We start from the raw sequence: 19,952 nt of genomic DNA on the forward strand, positions 1-19,952 counted from the left end.
GCCAAAAAGAAATCCATATGGTAATCTGGTGTCTGAGTGGCAAACAACAACAAGAACTACGAATTTAAAGAAAACAAATACGAATTTTTAATTAATGACCAACGTTTTTTTTTAACGTATGTATGTAAACGAGTTTAACGCAGTGCACAGTGGTGCGAGGCGTGCAGAAAAGTCAGACGTTACGAGTAAATCATAAATAAATATAATAAATATATAAAATATAAGTTTAAGAAATTGTATAAACTATTTAAACAAACATTTGGTTATATACATTTTGTATTGATCTAAGTTTCATGTTTTTAATTGTTTTAATATTTGTTTTTAAATGTATTTGAATATAAAATATTGCAAAAAAATTCTTTACATATTTTGCTAATTATTTTTAAATTTGATTGATTTTACTTATTAATTCACTTTTATTCTATTTTTTTTGTAATTTTAAAATTTTATTTTATTTTTTATTTTATTATATTTTCTTACATAATAAATTTCAGCGTACAATTGACAATGCATGTCATATTTTGTACACTTTTTGGCAAAATTATTAATAGTTAATATCAGAAGCTCATTAAAACTTGCAGCTCACGTACTTGGCACGCTTTTAGGAAACTTTCAGCTGAAAGCTCAGTAGCGTTAAGCTTTACAAAACCAAACTTTCTTCACACGAGCTTTGCAAGCACCTTAAAGCTTGCAGCAGGATTAAATATTTAGATAAATAAATTCCCTCAATTAAATTAAATAAAAGAAAAAACAAAAATCAAATCAAAAGCATGTAAAAACATTTGTAAATAACATTAAAGCTTATGGCCAGACTTAAAGCAGATTCAAACAAAAATTCTAAGCAGACAGCAACTGAAAGCGCTCGCTCTACCAATTAGTTCCTTTTCTCTTTCGCACACACCCTCTCCATTGCTCTCTCTTTCGCTCTAGTGCTAACCTGTTTAGCTTTAACTAAAACTTAAAGTACTTTTCCAGAATAGTCATATAATTAGTCAACTGTCAATAATTCATGTTTTGTTTTCGGGACTTTTTTGTTGTTGTTGTACGCTTCCAAGTTATTCAAATTAATTGGATTTAAATAATGGTGGGTTAGTTTTTTATTTTTTTTTTTATTTTTGACAGCCGGAACCAGTGTGCTGTGGTGGATCGCAAATGGCGACGCGTGTTATGCTTGGGCTGATGATGTTGTAATCTTAAAACTGGCAGCGCAGCGCGTTGGCCAAATCAGTTTGACTTCGAGACCTGACAAAATGGCAATCAATTGGCTGCTGCTGCCGATGCTGCTCATGCTGCTGGGCACAACATTAATGGGCGGTGCGGAGGCGCGTGCATCGCAGGGCATGCATGTGCAGCTGCCGCATGGCGGCTGGCTGGTTGGACGCCATAGGACCACGCACAGTGGTCGACATATGCGCGCGTTTATGGGCATACCTTATGCACTGCCGCCGCTGGGCGATCTGCGCTTTCGTCCGCCAGTGGAGCAGCCGGCATGGCAGGGCGAGCGATTGGCTGTGAAGGATGCGCCCGTGTGCATGCAGCGTGATCCGTTTCGGCGTGACATGACCATCGAGGGCTCCGAGGATTGCCTGTATCTGAACGTCTATACACCGGATCCGGTGGCAGCTGAGCCGTTGCCCGTGATGGTCTGGTTCCATGGCGGTGGCTGGCAATGCGGCTCGGGCATCAGCAGCTTCTACGGTCCCGACTTTCTGCTCGAGCATGACATTGTGCTGGTCTCCGCCAATTTCCGGCTCGGTGCGCTCGGTTTTCTTAGCACCGAAACGCTCGATTGTCCTGGCAACAACGGGCTGAAGGATCAGCTACAGGTGCTGCGCTGGGTGCACGCCAATATAGCCGCCTTTGGCGGTGATCCGAACAGCGTGACGGTGTTTGGTGAGAGCGCCGGAGGCGCTAGTGTCACCTATCATATGCTCGCCGAGAAATCGCGCGGTCTGCTGCATCGCGCCATTGCACAGTCGGGCACCTATTTTAATCCCTGGGCGCAGCCGGCACATGACGGCGTGGCCGCACAGCGTGCGCTCAAGCTGAGCGAGCTGCTGAATTGCAGCGATGCGGGCAACGATTGGTCGGCCAAGTTGAAGTGTTTGCGCGACAAGCCAGCTGAGGACATTGTGGCCAAGCTATACGATATGTTTGTAAGTGTGTGTGTGATTGTGTGTGAGCGAGTCGGCGTATAAAACGATTCTTTTATGCTCTTGGCAGGTGTGGGATTTCGATCCCATGATACCCTTTCCGCCCGTCATTGAACCGGAGCATGAAGGTGCTTTTCTAACGCTGCGACCGCGTGAGGCGCAGGCCCCTCACGGCCAGGCGCTGCCCCTGATGATAGGCGTGACCGCTGAGGAGGGGCTGCTGAAGACGGCGGCGCTGCTGAATTTGCCACATTTGATGGATGAGTTCAAATCGTATTTTGAGCACCTGCTGCCCGTTGTGCTAAATTATGATCATCATGACGCTGAGACACAGCAGCAGATAACTCGGCACATCGAGAGTTTCTACTTTAAGTCGGGTCACAACTACAACAAGTCCAATCATCAAAACCTGACCGATGTATGCGAATCCTGCAAAAGCATTTTATGAGTAAATTATATATATGTATGTATATGTTATGCTTGCAGCTGATCTCCGATGGCTGGTTTGTGGCTGGAGTCGATGAGTATCTACAGCTGCGCCTGGACGAGCAGCAGCCTGCATTGGCGCCCACCTATGTCTATCTATTTGATCATAAGGGCGCCGCCAGTTTCTCAGAGATATTCAAGGGAGCGCACAATGAGTTCTATGGCGCTTGCCATGCGGAGGAGCTGCAATATCTGTTTCCCATTGGCCAGCAACTGTTCGTTAGCGCCGTGCCAACACGCCAGGATCTGGAGCTACGCGATCTAATGCTGCGGCTTTGGGTTAACTTTGCGCGTACCGGGTAAGAATTGATGTTGAAATTTGCTTGAGACTAATAAAAGAAAGTATATTTCTGTTAGTGATCCGAATCCTGTCATTGGCACGAGCAACTTACCCACATGGCGGCCCACATCCTCATATCCGGTGGAGTACGCGCGCCTTGGCTCCAAGCTGGATGCGATGGATGATGGGACGTTCCCGCCGCTGCTGCGCATGGAGAAAGCGCTGCTGCAGCATCGTGTTGACTTCTGGCGCGAGCTTAAAGCACATTTGCCGGTCAGTCGGCGCGTACAACAGCACAATGAGCTTTAATTGTTGTTGTTGTTGCTTTTTTTTTTCTTCTTTTTTAGATTTTACAATGTATTTACATAACTTTCAACATTTTGTTAGAAAAAAAAAAGAAACAAAAACAAATATAAACATAGCAAGTTGCCAGATCTCGCCAAATATTAGAAACAGCAGCGTTGCCACCCAAAAACACATGCACAACATACATAGAAAAGTAAGAAAATTGAAAGAAAATAATCCCTCTCAGCTGTTTAGAAAGTATGACATTTGCCAAATCACTAGAAGCAAAGTAAAATAATATAGTGCGTACAAAATGCTTGAACCATGCACATTTTAATCAATCTGGGCGTCGCATTGTCTGCACTTCAATTTACATATGTTTTGTGTGTGCGCTAAATGCTTTGCAGGTGAAACCATCTGGCAACCCCCAACGAAAAACGTAGTTTCATTTTTTTTTTCAAGCTGGCCGACATTGACATACGCATACGGACAAAATAAATACACATATACACGCAGTTCGACAGTTTTGTTTTATTTTTTATATACATATATATATTTATATATATATATATATGTATATATATATATACATATATATATATATACACATATACACACTTTATATACATATATATATAAATAAACACTTTGCAACTTTATGCCACACGCTCGCAAATACCAACGTGGTGTTTTCGCTTAACTTGACCTCGAGCTGCAATTGTTCGCGTCGCAACAAAAGTGGACGACAAATGGCTGGCTCGGCGCTGCGTCGCCTGATGGCGGAGTACAAACGTAAGTGCGCGGGTGGCTGCTTGAAGGCACGGAAAAGAAGAGTGGAGAGTTTGCAGAAGGGATGTGGTGGTGTTGTTGTTGATTCAGTAGGGGGCGGGGATAGGGACAGGGACGGGGACGTGCTTGTACCCAATGATCCCCGTTATTATTCGGGTTTTCTGTTCAAATTCCAGAATTAACAATGGATCCGCCAGAGGGCATTGCCGCTGGACCCATCAGTGAGGACAATTTCTTTGAATGGGAGGCGCTGATTGCGTGAGTTAATGTCATAACAATTCCATCATAAATGATATTAATATATTTGTGTATGTTATCTACTTTATAGCGGACCCGAGGGCACCTGCTTTGAGGGCGGCGTTTTTCCAGCTCGTCTAGTTTTTCCACCCGACTACCCATTAAGTCCACCAAAAATGAAATTCACTTGTGATATGTTTCATCCAAACATTTTTGCCGATGGCCGCGTTTGCATATCAATACTACACGCCCCCGGCGACGATCCCATGGGCTATGAATTGTCGGCCGAACGTTGGAGTCCAGTGCAGAGTGTCGAAAAGATTCTATTGAGTGTGGTCAGCATGTTGGCGGGTAAATGTGGCTAAATAAGAGCCTAATCAATAACCTTCGCCAGCTCACTTAATCTAATGCAATTTCTCACATTTATGCAGAGCCCAATGATGAGAGTGGCGCCAATGTGGATGCAGCGATTATGTGGCGGGAGAGGAGGGACGAATTCAATCGCATCGCACAGCGATTAGTGCGCAAAACACTCGGTTTGTCAGCATAAAACCTTGACTGAAGTGACTGGACAGACCCCGGATTCACATTATCAGAGCCGTCACTCGTGTAAGAGCAGCCCCACGAGCCCCACAAATCCTACTATACTTTATCACAATCTTGAAAGGAATCGAAACAAAAACTGAATGCAAATCCATAATTCCTCCCATGTATATGTGTGTGTCTGTCTGTACGTGCGTGCGTGCGTGCGTGTGTGTGTAGGTGCGTTAGTGCTCTTGTATGTATGTACATTTTCAAAATTTAGGAGATCAACATAAAAAAAAACTAAAATGAAACGAAAAAAAAAGAATACGAAAAAAATTCGATGCTATCAAAAAAAATACCAAAACATTGTCCAATTGATATTTGAAAACCTGAAATCTTTAATTTGTAGTCGAAAACAATGCGATCGCAATTAATACCTATGTAACACCTATGTCATTTAATTTCAATTCAACGTTTATTATCATTTTCAACATCAGCAAGTTTAAGAATAACAATAACTGAAGAAGAAAAACACAATTTTGTTTAAGCATACAAAAATAAAATAAACTAAGTTGAACAGCTACGTGAGACATCAGTGCAATACTCAACAGAAGGACTTTTTGGTCACGGCCCGAGCGTTTCGAACTGTTTATCGATTCGCTGATGTCCTGATGCACAATTGTGAACAGTATAGACTAAGCAATGCATGTATAATACGTATGTAAATTGATTTTAAAAGCCCTATATTTCGTTTGGAGTAGTGACCAATTAAAAATTGTATGGTGGATGACAGTATTTATTGTACTCACTTCTTCTAAGTGCTGCTAAAGACAATGATAAAGTCGCGTATTTTGTTTGATCTAACCCAAATATATGCATATTTAATGCTGCAACTTAGTCTTAAAAAGAAATTACCTCAAGCTGACAATTATCTTTCTTAATATATAGGGTCTAAAAATTCACAATGGTGACGCATGGGCCAGGAGCAAATGCTGTCAGAATTTAAGCATCAGCGCGTCAGACAGGGCTGCCAGATGGTTTTGACTGCAACAGCTGCGTTTCTGTAATCAGTTAGAGTAGCCATCTAGAATTATGCGCTTGCATAAACTGGTCACACTGTAAGACGTATTTTCAGTTATTGTTTTTGCTTTTGGGTTGAAACACGCAGCGTGCTGCGTTCGTGCGTAACGTTCAAAGCGGCTTGTTTTCTTTTTTTGTTGTTGTTACATAGCACGCCGAAAAAGAAAAGAAAAAATAACAAATACTTAAAGGTATGTTAATGAAAAGGGGACCACTTACAGAACCCAAGTACCCAAGTGCTAATATGAAATATATATAACATTAACGGAGCTGTCTCTGCAAACGGTGTGTTAAGCGACGACATTGACCCAAACAAGCTTTTAATCAAAAAAAAAATAAACTAAATTGTGTGTGCGCGCACGGACTGATAAAAAATAAGCGCAAAGTGAAAATGGTACTAAATAAATAGCGTACCGCATTAAGTGGGGAAACATGACGCATGTTGCTGCCGCATTGACACACACCAGGTGTGTGTGTGTGTGTCTGGTGCGGGGGCAACTTAAGTGAGCGAGTGCCGTGCAATATGTTGTTTTTATTTCGTATGCCCGCAGCAGCATTACATGAATTTACCGCAGGCGAATTAGTTGTGCGACTTTTTGTTTTTTGTTTTTTTTTTTTTTAATAACACCTTTATTTCATCAGTTTTAAACAACACACAGACGCAAACACACACATAGAGGACGAGAGAGAGACGTGAGATAAAGTGGGCATGCCAACGCAGCTCAATGTCCAATCAGAGTCGTTGCAGAGTTGCCAGGCCGCAAATGCATTTTCGTCTAAGCACTCCCCGTTAAACATTGTGTAATGTTTGCTCTTTTCCCTCTACCGACAATTAGTGCAAGATTTATCATTGTTACTAACTGTACAAGTCGCATGGCTTAACCAGCTGACCATACGGCACACGCACACACAAACACTCACACAGGTAAACGAACGGCAGCCAAAGCAGCCTCGTCTGGCTGCATAAAATTTCATAAACAAAACGGAAAACGCTGTAAGCCAATCAACATATTCAAAGAAATTCAAAATTCAGGCCAGTAGATGGTTTATTTATATGCCATTGTAAAAAGCACTCGATATGCAAAGTATATTCAATTATTTGAAGTTCGGTTACGGCGAATGTCGCAACTTCCCCTCCCCATTACCATCAAGATGATCGCGTTGAGAATTTTTTTTTTTTAGGTATTGTTAACAGTTGTTGCGCTCCCATAAAGCTTAGCAGCAAATTGCTTATTGTAAATAATACCACAGTGAAGGGTTTATATATATATGTGTGTGTGTGTGTGAGTGTATGTTATACATCAGTTATTGAACATAGCGCGCGTGACGTCATTGCTCAAATAAAAATTAGCTTGGATTTGGCTATGTAAATGTTTTAAAAACAATTATATATGCGATACGGCAACACTGGCTGACAGTTCGCAGCGGGTTACCAAAACTAAATATTTGCAATGTTTAATTATGCTACGATGACATTGTAAATTCTTTTTGAGATATATGGCAGCACTCGTTTACAGTATTTACCCAATAGAAATTAGCCCCCGGGCAAAAGGCAAATGTCATACCCGCATAAACATACCATAACATACCAACTCTAACCAAAATTTGTTCTTCCTTCTCATTCCCGCTTCAGATTGGGCAAGGTTAAAAACAAAATGCTTTCGCTGCAGAATCAACGTCAACCGAAGACAACACCTTTGGTGGACGACTATGAGATATCGGACACTGTCCTGGGCCTGGGCATTAATGGCAAAGTGGTGCAGTGCACCAATCGGCGCACCAAACAGAACTATGCATTGAAAGTGCTCCTGGACAATGAGAAGGCGCGACGAGAGGTCGACCTGCACTGGCGGGCCAGCGGCTGCAAGCACATTGTCAACATCATCGATGTCTACGAGAACACCTACAGCGGTCGCAAATGCCTGCTGGTGGTAATGGAATGGTGCGTCTTAACACAAAGTGCTTTTAAGCCATTCGAATTGCTAGGCTACCTACTTATCACCAAGTGGACTCCAATTAGAATCTTATTAACCCATTTCACGCAGCCGACTCAAAATGGCGACCCCGAACACTTATTCATTAACGCGACTTTCACACGCAAATCAATTGTGATTAGTGGGTTGCCACCCCGTTTTTAGCTCTGTGCAGTTAATCTTCATTTTATAGTCAATCATTTCATAAGTGCCGTCCATTAAGCTATCCCATATTACCCGGCTTTGCTCGAGCCATGTTTATCTTTGTTTGTTTTGCATTCGAGTGAGCTTGAACCTGAGTTCATTATCCACCCAGAACGGGTCCGAAAAATGTGAAACAATTATAATATTTTCCGATAGATCTCTAAATAAAGTATATAATTGATCCATCTGTATGAGAAATTTAATAGAAAATGTAACTACTGCAAATGGAATGCAGCTTCCTACCTTTTACGGCTTGAGCTGTGCGCTTATCACCAATCACTTACTCATCACAAACAGTGAATATATATGAATATACATTATTCGGGCTGCTGGTAAACGAGAAACAATTGCACATGTCAGATCAGAGCTAGGTATAAAAATGTACTAAGTGAAACAGTTATTACAAATATACTAATGAAACGTTCTTACGAGGATCCATACGGCTATCTAATGGGCTTTCAATAGGTATATGTATATATGATATATTTCTCTTATTTCCAAACTTCATGTAGGTACTTGAATGCGTTGGTTAAAGTCCAACTCTTCCTCTCATGCTTTCCCATGGATAGCTTGAATTTACATTTTTGCTTTGTGCGGCATTCGTAAACGTTTTTACTGGCATCGCAACTTTTGAGGCACCAAAAGCTAGTCCCAATTAGATTCCAATTACTAAGAGCTAAAAATTGACTTTAATGAGCCTCTAAAGAGTTGTACACTCATTTTATTACACGCCTTCTGCTTTGCGCAGCATGCGTAGACTATTTCCAGGCAGTGCAGTCAACAAATAAGATTTTCTATAAAATACAACCCATGACTAGGCCTGCCTGAGATTGCTTTCAGTCGTTATTCACGCAATGCCTTTCCTATTTGCAGCATGGAGGGGGGTGAGCTGTTCCAGCGCATACAGGACAAGGCGGACAGCTCGTTTACGGAACGCGAGGCGGCGCATATAATGCGCGAGATATGTGAGGCCATTTACTATCTGCATAGTCGGGATATTGCCCATCGGGATCTCAAGCCGGAGAACTTGCTCTATACGACAACGCAGCCAAATGCGATACTGAAGCTCACCGATTTTGGTTTCGCCAAGGAGACCTTCACCAATGACACTCTACAGACGCCCTGCTATACGCCGTACTATGTCGGTCAGTTGCCTCGAAGCTAAAAATAGCCAACGAATTGCATATATTGATTGATTGTTATTGCATTTCAGCGCCGGAGGTGCTTGGCCCCCAAAAGTATGACAAGAGCTGTGACATCTGGTCGCTGGGCGTGGTCATGTATATTATAATGTGCGGCTTTCCGCCGTTCTATAGCATCAACGGTCTATCCATATCGCCGGGCATGAAGAAGCGAATACGCAACGGTCAATATGATTTTCCCGATCCGGAATGGACGCACGTCAGTCAGGCGGCCAAGGATTTAATCAAGGGCATGCTCAATGTGGATCCCAGCAAGCGTTTGCGCATCGAGGATGTGTTGCGCAACAAATGGATAGCACAATATGATGCCGTGCCCCAAACGCCCCTCTGCACCGGGCGCATACTAAAAGAGGGCGAAGAAACCTGGCCGGAGGTGCAGGAGGAAATGACACGCTCGCTGGCCACCATGCGTGTCGACTACGATCAAGTAAATTGAGATACAAAGCACTCAAAAAATTCTTGCATACAATTTATAATCGCCTATCCAATCTGTTGCAGATGCAAATTAAAGCACTGGACAAGTCCAACAATCCGCTGCTGACGAAGCGCAGGAAAAAGATTGAGGAGATTTATGCGGATCATAGCAAATAGATTGCGGCCGCTAGCGAAGCCACAAAAACAACAACCAAGTTTTAAAGGACAAACGCCAAACCTTCCTCCCTATATAAAAGAAAAGATACAATATGTATAATAAGATGTGCCCTATTATCGGGCTGATCTTATTATATTATATTTTATCGCCTAATACTTAAGAGTTGTACAATGCTATAGGACACGACAAAAGTTTTACAACTTATATATATACATAAAACAGGGATGGAAGCCCCCTCCCCCACCAGCCCCTTACCATTATCCGCGCACTTTTTGACTATGTTACATTATTTTTTGTTTGTCTTTATGTGCATTATTCATATCCTGTATATGTATATGTATTGTATATCCATTTCCAGTAAAGGTTTTAAGGGTATTTTTAGTGTGAGAAAAGTGCTCTTTCAAATTGAAATATAACTTATATAGAAGCGACATAACAGATAACCTACGCATATACATACTATACCATATATATAACTATATATAATCATATATTATTATATATATGTATATAACTTGTCGCTAGCTACAGCCCCGACTATAACAACCTGAATTTTATTGAGTTAATATTTGTTTTATAATTTAATTATTTTTGTGACTTGTGTTCTTGTGAATTTTTGTATTGCATACGAAATGAATGACAAAAATCATGTTTATAATTTAATTTTTAATTATAAAAGAAATGTGCATGTATGTCCCAACCAGATGTCAGTTAACTTAAGCATTAGCCCCGCTCCAGTTGACATGTCGAACGCGTCTACGTTTATCATCTTGTGCTGATCACAGCTCTATGCAAGCTATACAATTTATCATATAAATAAAGTATTTGTAGTTTATAAAATCGAGAAACAAAAACTGTTTGGTTTTTTAATTTATGATGGCTAGGCAAATGAGTCGAAGCTGCTGCTGGAAATACCAATCTTTGTTGAACCGGAAATGTATTACTCGACTGGAATTTCCCGTCCCATCACGTGCTACACGAATGAAATGGCATATTTATCTAGGGGAAATCACATTTTGTACATTGCATACATATTACAGATTGGCTTATCAGCGGCATGGAAAATGTAATGTTATTTTCGATCTACCAGCAAATTAAACTATCTTAAACTGTCGAATCCGGCTGTTGCTGAGTCAGGTATATGCCTGCTATAATTAGTGCATTTAGATTTAGGTTCAATTTTACACTGGATTCCAACTTTATCTTAAGACAAAACCGCTTTGTCTTATCGAATATATATTTTCAGAAAAAGTACATTTATTTCAGTTAAACCTTCCTATGCCCAATAGTATATAGTATAATAGCTGCTTTATATAACTAAATATAAAAAGATGTCGTACCTCTGCTATATATCGAAATTTCAGTCAATTCTATCTTTCTATTTTCAATCTTTGGTACAGCTTAAAAAACTGTTTCGTAGAATAGCCATATTAAAGATAATTCTTGATTCTCTCGTTTTCAGAAAGTAGTTATTCCATGTTTTCTAAAAACTGATAGCTCGATTGTCTAGATAAAACTTATCTTGATCTTATTATATGGGTATATGCTTTAAAGCTTAATAGATCTTAGTGATCTGTCAGACATTAAAATAGCTTTTCGAATCATAAAAACCTTCAAAATCCAGAGCTAGTAAGTTTTAAAAGAAATCATAAATCCCATGTCATGTACATGCTAGAAAGAGATGGCTGTAGATGCGCGCTCTTTCTTGCTTGTGCATAATGTGGGTCGAGCCCCCAACCTCTGGCAACCCATTATAGTAAACATGATGTGGACTTTTTCATTTATTGACGTATGTATATAATCTATAACAGTGCAGTTCGACACACACGCACACACTCACGCACACACGCACAAGGATCATGTCCTTAGGATTGCATTCGGTTCATTGCAGGAGCAAGAGTCGCAGGAAGGAGTGGAAGTAGGCATTTTTAGCTAATTTATATCCCTCAGTTCTTCCCAAGACTCTAATACACACACACGCAGGCACACACACACACATATATATATATCTATATATTAAAGCATAATTAAAAAAAAAATGATTACAGAAAAATATAAAAATTATAAACAAAAACATAAGCAATAACAACATATTACGCATGCAAAATGCACACATAATATAGTTATATATAGCTATATATATGCATATACATATTTACAGATCGTGCATATGTATATGTACATATATAATCATATACAGTAATCGGTATATTTTCTACATTCCTACAACAATAGTTAACAATTTTTGTTTCTTCACATGAAGTTTGTTGTTGAGTTTTAGCTGAATTTTTGCATTGTTGTTGTTGTTGGTGTTTGTTGGTGCTATTCTCTAATCAGGCTACAGATTGTGCAGTATATATCTATACATATATTGACCCTATTAATAGCATAGCCTAGGCATATACATACATGTACATACATAATAGTATTTGCGTAACGTTTGTAGTTTTAACATTTCTTTTGGTTTTTCATTTAGAAAAATACACGAGCTATATACATATATATATATTATACATTAATATAAATATATATCTATACATATATATAGTTATGGGGCGTGTTTGCTGTATTTGTGCTTAAAAATATACTATATTTTATATAGATATATTTTTATGGCAGATTTGCGAGATTCAGCCAGGCTTTAAATATTTCTGCTGCTTCAATTCCAATTTGTTTTTTGAACTTTAGATTCTGTTAAGCTTAGTGCTATGTGTGTGTGTGCGTATGTGTGTCTGTGGATGTGTGGCTGGGTGGGTGATTGTTTCCAGGGATGCGTTTGTTTGCGTGTGTGTGTGTGTTTTGTAAACTGAAGGTACATCATTATTTCGTTTGCTTTTCTTGCACATTCCATTCACTTTCCTTCTCTTCTGGCGTTTCATCTTGTTTAACAAATGGCACACGCCTTGGTGGGCGTGGCCCCTTTGGAGTCGACTTTGAACAAATCCAAAACTCGGCAGCTGGATTGCCTAAATAAAACTATCGCAGCTGTTCTCCGTCTCGCTATTGGAGCAATCCATGGCCGGCAGTGAGCCGCCACGCCTATACGCCCACTGGCGCTGATAGGCATCCTCCGCATAGTTCTGCTGTTGACGCACCGCAGCCGCCCTCTCAGTCTCACAGCTGCTGCTGCTGTTGCTGCTGCTGCTCCCGCTGCTGCTGATGGCGCTGCTTATGGTGATGGGCATATGGCTGCTCCGGCGATTCGTTGTGCTTGGCGGAGCCGGAGCAGCGATATTCAGTCGCGGAAAATATTTGTACAGCTCCAGCAGATTGTTGAGCTTTATATGCGGCTTGTATTCCACATCGTCCAGGCACTGCGAGGCGCTGCTGCTGCTGTTCAGCGGCATCCAGAACGTCAGACCCAGCTGGGCGAGGTGGCCGCCCTGCAAGCAAAGCGAACCCAATCAGTTAAGGACTTTACCAAAATCGAATGTAATAATAACAAATCCTTGCACAGGGATAAATATCAACAGTCGACTCGCAGATCAATTTTCTTTTTATAAATCGATAAATATCCATGAAATCGATAAGATTCGATATCGAAATAATGTTTTTGAGCATAACTCAAAGCTTTAGAGGGCTAGAGACACCGAATTTGGAATGTACACACAGATCCACAACATTTCATTTACCGCCCCGCCCCATTTCCTTTGAAATGATTAAAAAAAAGTACTTGGGCTTAGGTATTTGCACACAATTGGATGCCATGCTTATGCCCTGAAAAGTGCATAAGGATCGGACTATAAGCACCGAAGTTATTCAAGAACGTATTTCCCAAAGGAAGAGTGTGTCTTTGCGGTATGTCTGACTAATGTGAAGCCGGAATGTTGGTTCTGGGTATCGGCCGTGTGATTATTAAGCTTATCAGCACACACTTACCTTGATATCCGTCTCAAGTTTATCGCCAATCATGGCGCACTGCTGCGGTTTGACGCGTAGAAAATTGCACGCCGCATAGAATATCTCCCGATGCGGCTTCTCCCACGGCAGATCCGAGGAGACGAGCACACAGTCGAAATAGCCGCGCACGTGCAGCTTGGCGACCTTCTCCCACTGTGCGTTCGACGGGCCGTTTGTGATGAGCGCCAGGACATAGCCGGCGCGTCGCATACGCTGCAACAGCTGCACATAGTCCGGCGGCACGGCCAAATAACGGTAGCGCAGCTTGAGCCACTGCGGATAGATTTGCTCGGCGAGATGCTTGTACTTCTGCTGCAGAGATTCGCGCCACAGATGCGTCCGCCACGAGTCCAGCGAGGTCTGCGAGTTGTCTGGACAGCGACGAAACGACTTTAAAAAGTTCTGTGTGGCCAGGTTGGCATCGTCTTTGGTAAAGCTATACTGCGTTTCCAGCACGTCGGCAAGCTGTCAAAAAAAAATACATTTTCCAACAAGATAAAATAAGGGCTGAACAAAGTTCTTGATATAAACAATCCGGGAGTGCCCGACTAGACGCTACCCTAAGCCCGTCGTCGAGCTACCGTTACAAACATTCCCATTTCCTTCTATACATCTCTTACGTTACATCGGTGTTTATTGTCCGATCTTTATCAAAATTATAAAAAAATAAAAAAAACCGTGTGTATACACCGAATCGAAAGGTTTTATATGTATTTGAAAGTGAGTTTTCCGCAGTTTTTGATGGAGTGGGGATAATCTGTTTATACACCCTTAATGATGTACCTAGCTCTTATAATCTACGAAAAATCATGTCTCAAAATTGATATTTATTGATATTATGAAAATTGAAGAATATATCGAAAATACAATAGCCGCGCTCATATAGAAGGGCAAACAGATCGACCCAGCTTGTCGACCTAATCAAGAATATCTATTTATATATTAAGAGAGGGTCGGAAATGTTTCCTTCTGCCTGTCACATACAATTACGCAAGTGCATAATGCAGGCTATAAAAAGTTGCGAAATAAACCACATATGTATGTATGTTCATATAACGGTTATTAGTCATGAACGGGACTTGCGAAAGAGACGACACAGTCATGCGCTTATGACACCTGTTAGCTAAATGTTGCACTCATATAAGATAATTGCATAAGCTAGAACGAGACGGACGTAGTGTAAGGGCTGCTTGGATTTCGTATGACGCGTGGGAGACATGAATTTGCAAGTTCTTATGCGACTAATTATTCTAAACCAAGATTAGAATTATAAATAAATATAAATATGCACACAGGTGTAGAAATAAATCAATAAATCATTGCAATTAGCAAAGAAGTAGCTCATATTCTGCGTCATATATAAGATTTAAAATTATTATTGTAGGAAACTACTCAAACTCCGATAAATTATTATATTCGACCAATTTTTATATTTGAATTTAGATAATTTCTTTCTTTAACGTGTCCCTAGGCATATTTATAGGAGTAAATGTATGTCCCGTTATCAACTGGTATTACCAATATGTATGTACATATGTATGTATGTAAACAACTCTCCAGACTTGTTTAATGCGAAAATTTCGCAGACAACAACTGATGATAAAGAAATGAATTATTCATCGAATACAATTTATGCACATAGAACACATTTCTTTGTTTAAAACGCAAATAAGGTGTGTTCAGTCATTAATCATTTAGGTATGCATTAATACAGCTGCTTCCTGCATGACGAAACAGGCTTACATATTTATAACTCCTGAACTTAAGCTTCCGCTCGAAAGCCGCGCATCTTTAGAATGGTTAAAAAACGAAAAACAAAATAAGTAAACTGCGCACCAAATAAATTAAAAAAAAAAAACAAAAAATACACTAATTTAATTTTCCATTTGCACGTAATCTCACTGATCTTCGTTTAACGGTAAATGTCAAACTAACAAGTGTCATTCGGGCATTATAGATGTGCGGGCATTTATTTTTGGTCTCTTATGACTTTGACCTCTAGTCAGAGAAAGACGACATGCATTGATCAAACATGAATGCACACGCACGCACACACAAACATATATATATACACACACGCACACACACAGTCAGAAGCGCGCGCGTGCTATTTGCCTACGCGCTCACTAATACATGCACACACACAAATGTACGTAACGAGCGGCTGCAGTGGAAAATTTTTGTAAATATCTATGTAAACATGTGTGCGTGTGTGTGAGTGTGTGTTTTTGGAGTGTTTGCATGGTTAGCATGACACACAGACCGCGCGAACTTTCACCCGCGAAGTTAACTTACCTTGCGTATTGCTTTGGAGTCACCGGCCCGCGTTGGGATAAGCGTGTTATCTAAGTCAAAATAGAACGCTGAGATTTTCGCACAAATGCCATCGAATGGTGTTGTGTGCTTAAGGCTCGTTGTTAACGTTGCTGTTGAAAGTTTGCTAGCGGCCATGAGTTATTGCCACGCACTGTTGTTGGAGCTCTCGACGCTTATGGGGGGATTCTATGGGACCAGGGGGTGGCAGCACATATATCATAAGAGCGTTATTCAAAAATATTGCGTATATTTATAAATTCTATTTAAAATTTTGGCGCCACTATTAGTAAATAGAAATTGTCTCTGCGAGGTAGTTGCACACGTTATGTTAGTTTAACAGCAACTAAATTGAAAACAAACGTTGTACTAAAGTTAAATAAGGGAACAGGTAAATGTAACCAAAGTAAGAGCGAAGCAATGACTGAAAGAAAGTGCACGCACGCACGATTCCATAGTCAGGCGCGTAAGTAAACGGACAGCATTTTAGGTTTTAGTCGCAACAGCTGGTTTCAATATTTATTTTACCAAACGTTTTGAGTGCGTAGCTGTCTTTTATTTATTATCTCGGACTCTTGCTGTTAATACTGTTTTTTATAATTAAATATTAAGAATTTGTTAGAGTTACGCAGCTTTTACACAGGCACTGTAAGTTGAGTAGCGAGAGAGGTCAGGTCGCGCGCCAATGGGCCAGAGCGAGCACGCAATACTCGCGGAGAAGAGCACATGTACATATAGTTTGTATAATTACAGTAAAACAAAGGATCATTGGCTAGATAATATTTATAGCAAAAATTAGTTAAGTAAAATTGAAAGCTTTAGCTGCAAAATAATGTTTTTAGTAAATAAAATTTATTATTAAGTTTTATAATTTCATTTTGCAGCACTGCAGCTAACTACTGTGTGCAGTAATGTGTTTTTTTAGTTGTCGATATATCGCAACAGAATCGATATATTATTTTGTTAGAGTGGCAACGCTGTTTGTTATTGTCGACCAATTTTGTTTACCAATTTGTGCAATTGATTGTAAGAAATATTTGAAAATACTGACAGAGAATTTTAGTAATATGAGTACATTGGAAACCAATATCGAAATGTTATCGTCAGGTGGGCTATATAACTCTGATATTAAACAGACTGCTGATTTATGTAATATATTAAAGCTGAAATCACCCCGAAGAAGAGCGGCGACGCCAAAGAAAGCGCCAAACTGGAAGAATTAATTTCGCTGGAAACATTGCGTGAATCGCCTGTGCAGTGGCCAGAACGCTGTAAGTACCACACATCCACACAAAATGCAAATTATATATACGACTTACGCTACTTAGTTCCCGGCATGGAGGAGTTCCTGACCATGAGCGAAACACCCATACACACACCAACCGCTGACTCTGCACAGATATTGTCCAGCAATAATATGGCCTCCATTAATCGTGAGTATACCTGACAGCCTGTTTGAAAGAGCTAAAACGAAATATTGTAACCATTACAGAGTTTGCCCGCCTGCCGCCGGAACAGCTGGTCGAGAAAATTAAAGAGATGCATGACCAAATATATAAACTAGGCCTGCGTGAGTCTAAGGAAATGACGCGCGGCAAATTGTTGGGCATCTTTGATCGCGATCGTTTAACTCGGGCGAAAGCTATGCGCAATTAATTGTATGGAAAAGCTGCGATTTCTGATTTCGCATTAATTATTTATAGTTGTATTTGATTGTATTTATATATATATATATATATATAACATAATCACATAGATATATGTTTGCGTGTGGCTATCAATTAAATGCCCAATACCACAATTTGTAAAATTATGTTCGTGAGCTATGCTGTTATGCTAGTCAACAATAAATAACATTTATTTCCAATAAAGCCTCATTATGGCATACATATATGTATATATATCTTCTGTATAGTCTACATGTAAACAAAAAGAAATAGGTTTAAGGTTAGCATTTGGTACCAGGAGCTCTAGTTGAGCTTGACATTGATCATGGTGACGGTTCTGTGAAAAGAAGAGAGTGAGGAAAGGCACAGTATATAAATTCCGCTATGCATAACCCAACAACTAACTCTGTTGTGTGTGAGAGTGTGTGTATGGTGTGAGTGTTAGGTGCAGGTACCGTGTAGTATCTATATATATGTATATATATCATCATCAAGATGTGTCTAAACTTCAAACTCACATTTACAGCATATGGACATTATTGCGAGACGAGCAAAAAAAGGAGTGTCTTGTTTTTTCACACAAACACTCACTAATACATTTACATATACGAATACTCATGCATAGACATACATATATATTATTTGAATTTAAATCGGAGTACACATATTCACGGTTGTCTTATGAAAAAAAAAAACCACAAAAAATTCACAAACGCGATTATTTTGTTTAAATGTGCAATATGTTTGAATAGTAATGCGCAGGCTTCATATTTTTTTTATTTAATAAATAAGCTAAAAACCTAACCTAACCTTAAAAAAAAAAACATAACCTAAAAAAAGCAATAAATACAATCAAATAAATAAAAAGAAACAGAGGAAAATTGCACTAATAATGTGCTATTCTTGTTATATTAGCATAGAATTTGGCAACCGTGCGCCTGACCCATAGACCAGCCCAATAGCTCCAAGGTCAAGCTGCAGCTACATTTATTCCTGCCACTGCATGGCAAAGCGCTGCTCGAACGTGATGCGATTGTAGACACCCACATCGGCCAGCTGCATGGGATCGGTGTGGTAAGCAAAGCGCCGTATGTCAATCATGGCGCCATCGAACATCTCCTTCCATGTGGTCAAATCCGTGACGCTCATGTGTATGGGCATCTGGGGATCGGGTACATCGATGGCCGCCTGCAGACGATCAAAGGCCTCGGCAACGGGACCAACGGACAGATTCACCCAATATTCGGCCGGAAAGCGTTTATTCTCACAAAATGGCGCACCCTTGCGCATGATGAACACCAGCATGAGTATCTCGTAGCGTTCGGAGCTCTCATAGAAGCGCTTGGTGCGTGTCTTCTCCACAAAATCGATTAGCAATATGAGCGGCGTATAGTTCTGTAGATGCATGAGCAGCTCCCGATCTGTCCAGAGATAGCGACCGCCAGCGCCGCTCTTGACATTCAACATGCTCATATTGCTGGCCAACTGATGCTGCTGATGATGATGGAACTGCTGCTGCTGCTGGTGCTGATGTTGCTGCTGCTGATGATGCTGCTGATGATGCTGCTGATGCTGATGCTGATGATGGGTGGTCCCAGTTCCGGTATTTGGACCGGAGACACCAGCGGCGACGGCAGCAGTGCTGCCAGTTGCAGACGAAGTGCTCGGAGTGGGCATGCCAGCGAGAATGCCGATACCGCCAGTTTGTCTGAGACAGCCAATCTCCTCAACCATGTGCCGCAGCTGCAAGCAGCCAAATGCAATTAACCCTTAAGTGGCTGTTGCTGTGCGCAGGGCCAACTAGGCCAAGGTCAGTCGCTGGGCCAGCGGCTGTGGGTGGGCGTGCTGTCTGGGTCCTGTGCAGCACCCAACTTGTTGCAAATTGCACGCCTCTCAATTGATTAGTTAACTTCTTACCGATTTGTTTTTGTCTATTTGATTTTTCTGTTGTCTTTTTTTTTCTGAATTGATTGTTTAAACCAATGCAAATGTAAATGCACAAACCGAGGCCAAGTCGACAGGAGCAGCGCTCCTTGCTGCACGTGCTGGCTGGACGATTGTTGTGACGCGAGTGCGTGGCCAGAAATAGCCGAGGGTGGCCGAACAGCAGGCAGAAAAGGCCAAAGCGAAAGGCAACGCGAACGCGAACGCATCTCGGCTAAACGACATCTTCGTCTCCGGCTGTTGCGTTTCCTTTGCCTTTGAGCCAAGTGCATTTAGTATATAAGCGCATATAATATATAAGGACATAGCAACATATTTATAG

General features: G+C 40.8%; 6 protein-coding genes across 7 annotated transcripts; 4 read left to right on the forward strand and 2 right to left on the reverse strand.

Annotated features, from left to right (window-relative positions):
• The first annotated feature begins 1,108 nt into the window (after positions 1-1,108).
• LOC135440017 (venom carboxylesterase-6) lies at positions 1,109-3,228 on the forward strand. Its single transcript, XM_064698969.1, has 4 exons — positions 1,109-2,156; positions 2,224-2,571; positions 2,640-2,938; positions 2,997-3,228. The coding sequence occupies exons 1-4, from the start codon at positions 1,251-1,253 to the stop codon at positions 3,226-3,228; spliced, it is 1,785 nt and encodes a 594-aa protein (XP_064555039.1). The 5' UTR covers positions 1,109-1,250.
• A 499-nt stretch (positions 3,229-3,727) lies between these two features.
• Positions 3,728-5,338, forward strand: Ubc7 (ubiquitin conjugating enzyme 7). Its single transcript, XM_064698973.1, has 4 exons — positions 3,728-3,996; positions 4,170-4,251; positions 4,322-4,581; positions 4,662-5,338. Exons 1-4 carry the CDS (start codon positions 3,777-3,779, stop codon positions 4,778-4,780), a joined length of 681 nt encoding a protein of 226 aa, XP_064555043.1. The 5' UTR covers positions 3,728-3,776; the 3' UTR covers positions 4,781-5,338.
• A 554-nt stretch (positions 5,339-5,892) lies between these two features.
• On the forward strand, positions 5,893-10,660 carry MAPk-Ak2 (MAP kinase-activated protein kinase 2). 2 transcript variants are annotated; one of them, XM_064698970.1, is made up of 5 exons: positions 5,893-6,026; positions 7,469-7,777; positions 8,886-9,157; positions 9,226-9,641; positions 9,713-10,660. In XM_064698970.1, exons 2-5 carry the CDS (start codon positions 7,491-7,493, stop codon positions 9,803-9,805), a joined length of 1,068 nt encoding a protein of 355 aa, XP_064555040.1. In that variant the 5' UTR covers positions 5,893-6,026; positions 7,469-7,490; the 3' UTR covers positions 9,806-10,660. The 2 variants fall into 2 exon arrangements, with proteins under 2 accessions (XP_064555040.1, XP_064555041.1); XM_064698971.1 differs by lacking the exon at positions 5,893-6,026 and adding an exon at positions 6,591-6,760.
• Positions 10,661-11,574: 914 nt separating this feature from the next.
• Positions 11,575-16,444, reverse strand: LOC135439986 (N-acylneuraminate-9-phosphatase). Its single transcript, XM_064698919.1, has 3 exons — positions 16,002-16,444; positions 13,686-14,171; positions 11,575-13,189 (listed from the first exon to the last, which is right to left on the reverse strand). Exons 1-3 carry the CDS (start codon positions 16,155-16,157, stop codon positions 12,773-12,775), a joined length of 1,059 nt encoding a protein of 352 aa, XP_064554989.1. The 5' UTR covers positions 16,158-16,444; the 3' UTR covers positions 11,575-12,772.
• Positions 16,445-16,971: 527 nt separating this feature from the next.
• lin-52 lies at positions 16,972-17,920 on the forward strand. The gene is made up of 4 exons (XM_064698913.1): positions 16,972-17,126; positions 17,183-17,290; positions 17,348-17,452; positions 17,512-17,920. The coding sequence occupies exons 1-4, from the start codon at positions 17,087-17,089 to the stop codon at positions 17,673-17,675; spliced, it is 417 nt and encodes a 138-aa protein (XP_064554983.1). The 5' UTR covers positions 16,972-17,086; the 3' UTR covers positions 17,676-17,920.
• Positions 17,921-18,534: 614 nt separating this feature from the next.
• Positions 18,535-19,922, reverse strand: LOC135440001 (uncharacterized). Its single transcript, XM_064698939.1, has one exon. It carries the CDS (start codon positions 19,418-19,420, stop codon positions 18,674-18,676), a length of 747 nt encoding a protein of 248 aa, XP_064555009.1. The 5' UTR covers positions 19,421-19,922; the 3' UTR covers positions 18,535-18,673.
• Between the last annotated feature and the right edge of the window lie 30 nt (positions 19,923-19,952).

Source organism: Drosophila montana, unplaced genomic scaffold (assembly GCF_035044405.1).
Source record: "Drosophila montana isolate Dmon_TW-CO22-7 unplaced genomic scaffold, ASM3504440v1 contig_786_1, whole genome shotgun sequence".
Taxonomy (NCBI): Eukaryota; Metazoa; Arthropoda; class Insecta; order Diptera; family Drosophilidae; genus Drosophila; species Drosophila montana.

Coding starts and splice junctions, on each gene's coding strand:
- Ubc7 (XM_064698973.1), top strand. CDS start 3,777: ATGTATATATATATATACATATATATATATATACACATATACACACTT. Junction 3,997..4,169: donor CCTGATGGCGGAGTACAAAC/GTAAGTGCGCGG, acceptor TTCAAATTCCAG/AATTAACAATGGATCCGCCA. Junction 4,252..4,321: donor GAATGGGAGGCGCTGATTGC/GTGAGTTAATGT, acceptor TCTACTTTATAG/CGGACCCGAGGGCACCTGCT.
- MAPk-Ak2 (XM_064698970.1), top strand. CDS start 7,491: ATGCTTTCGCTGCAGAATCAACGTCAACCGAAGACAACACCTTTGGTG. Junction 7,778..8,885: donor CTGCTGGTGGTAATGGAATG/GTGCGTCTTAAC, acceptor TCCTATTTGCAG/CATGGAGGGGGGTGAGCTGT. Junction 9,642..9,712: donor TGCGTGTCGACTACGATCAA/GTAAATTGAGAT, acceptor AATCTGTTGCAG/ATGCAAATTAAAGCACTGGA.
- LOC135440001 (XM_064698939.1), bottom strand. CDS start 19,420: ATGGTTGAGGAGATTGGCTGTCTCAGACAAACTGGCGGTATCGGCATT.
- LOC135440017 (XM_064698969.1), top strand. CDS start 1,251: ATGGCAATCAATTGGCTGCTGCTGCCGATGCTGCTCATGCTGCTGGGC. Junction 2,157..2,223: donor CCAAGCTATACGATATGTTT/GTAAGTGTGTGT, acceptor TGCTCTTGGCAG/GTGTGGGATTTCGATCCCAT. Junction 2,572..2,639: donor ATCATCAAAACCTGACCGAT/GTATGCGAATCC, acceptor TTATGCTTGCAG/CTGATCTCCGATGGCTGGTT.
- lin-52 (XM_064698913.1), top strand. CDS start 17,087: ATGAGTACATTGGAAACCAATATCGAAATGTTATCGTCAG. Junction 17,127..17,182: donor TATCGAAATGTTATCGTCAG/GTGGGCTATATA, acceptor AATATATTAAAG/CTGAAATCACCCCGAAGAAG. Junction 17,291..17,347: donor TGTGCAGTGGCCAGAACGCT/GTAAGTACCACA, acceptor TACGCTACTTAG/TTCCCGGCATGGAGGAGTTC.
- LOC135439986 (XM_064698919.1), bottom strand. CDS start 16,157: ATGGCCGCTAGCAAACTTTCAACAGCAACGTTAACAACGAGCCTTAAG. Junction 14,172..16,001: donor ACTCCAAAGCAATACGCAAG/GTAAGTTAACTT, acceptor TTTTTTTGACAG/CTTGCCGACGTGCTGGAAAC. Junction 13,190..13,685: donor AACTTGAGACGGATATCAAG/GTAAGTGTGTGC, acceptor CTTTGCTTGCAG/GGCGGCCACCTCGCCCAGCT.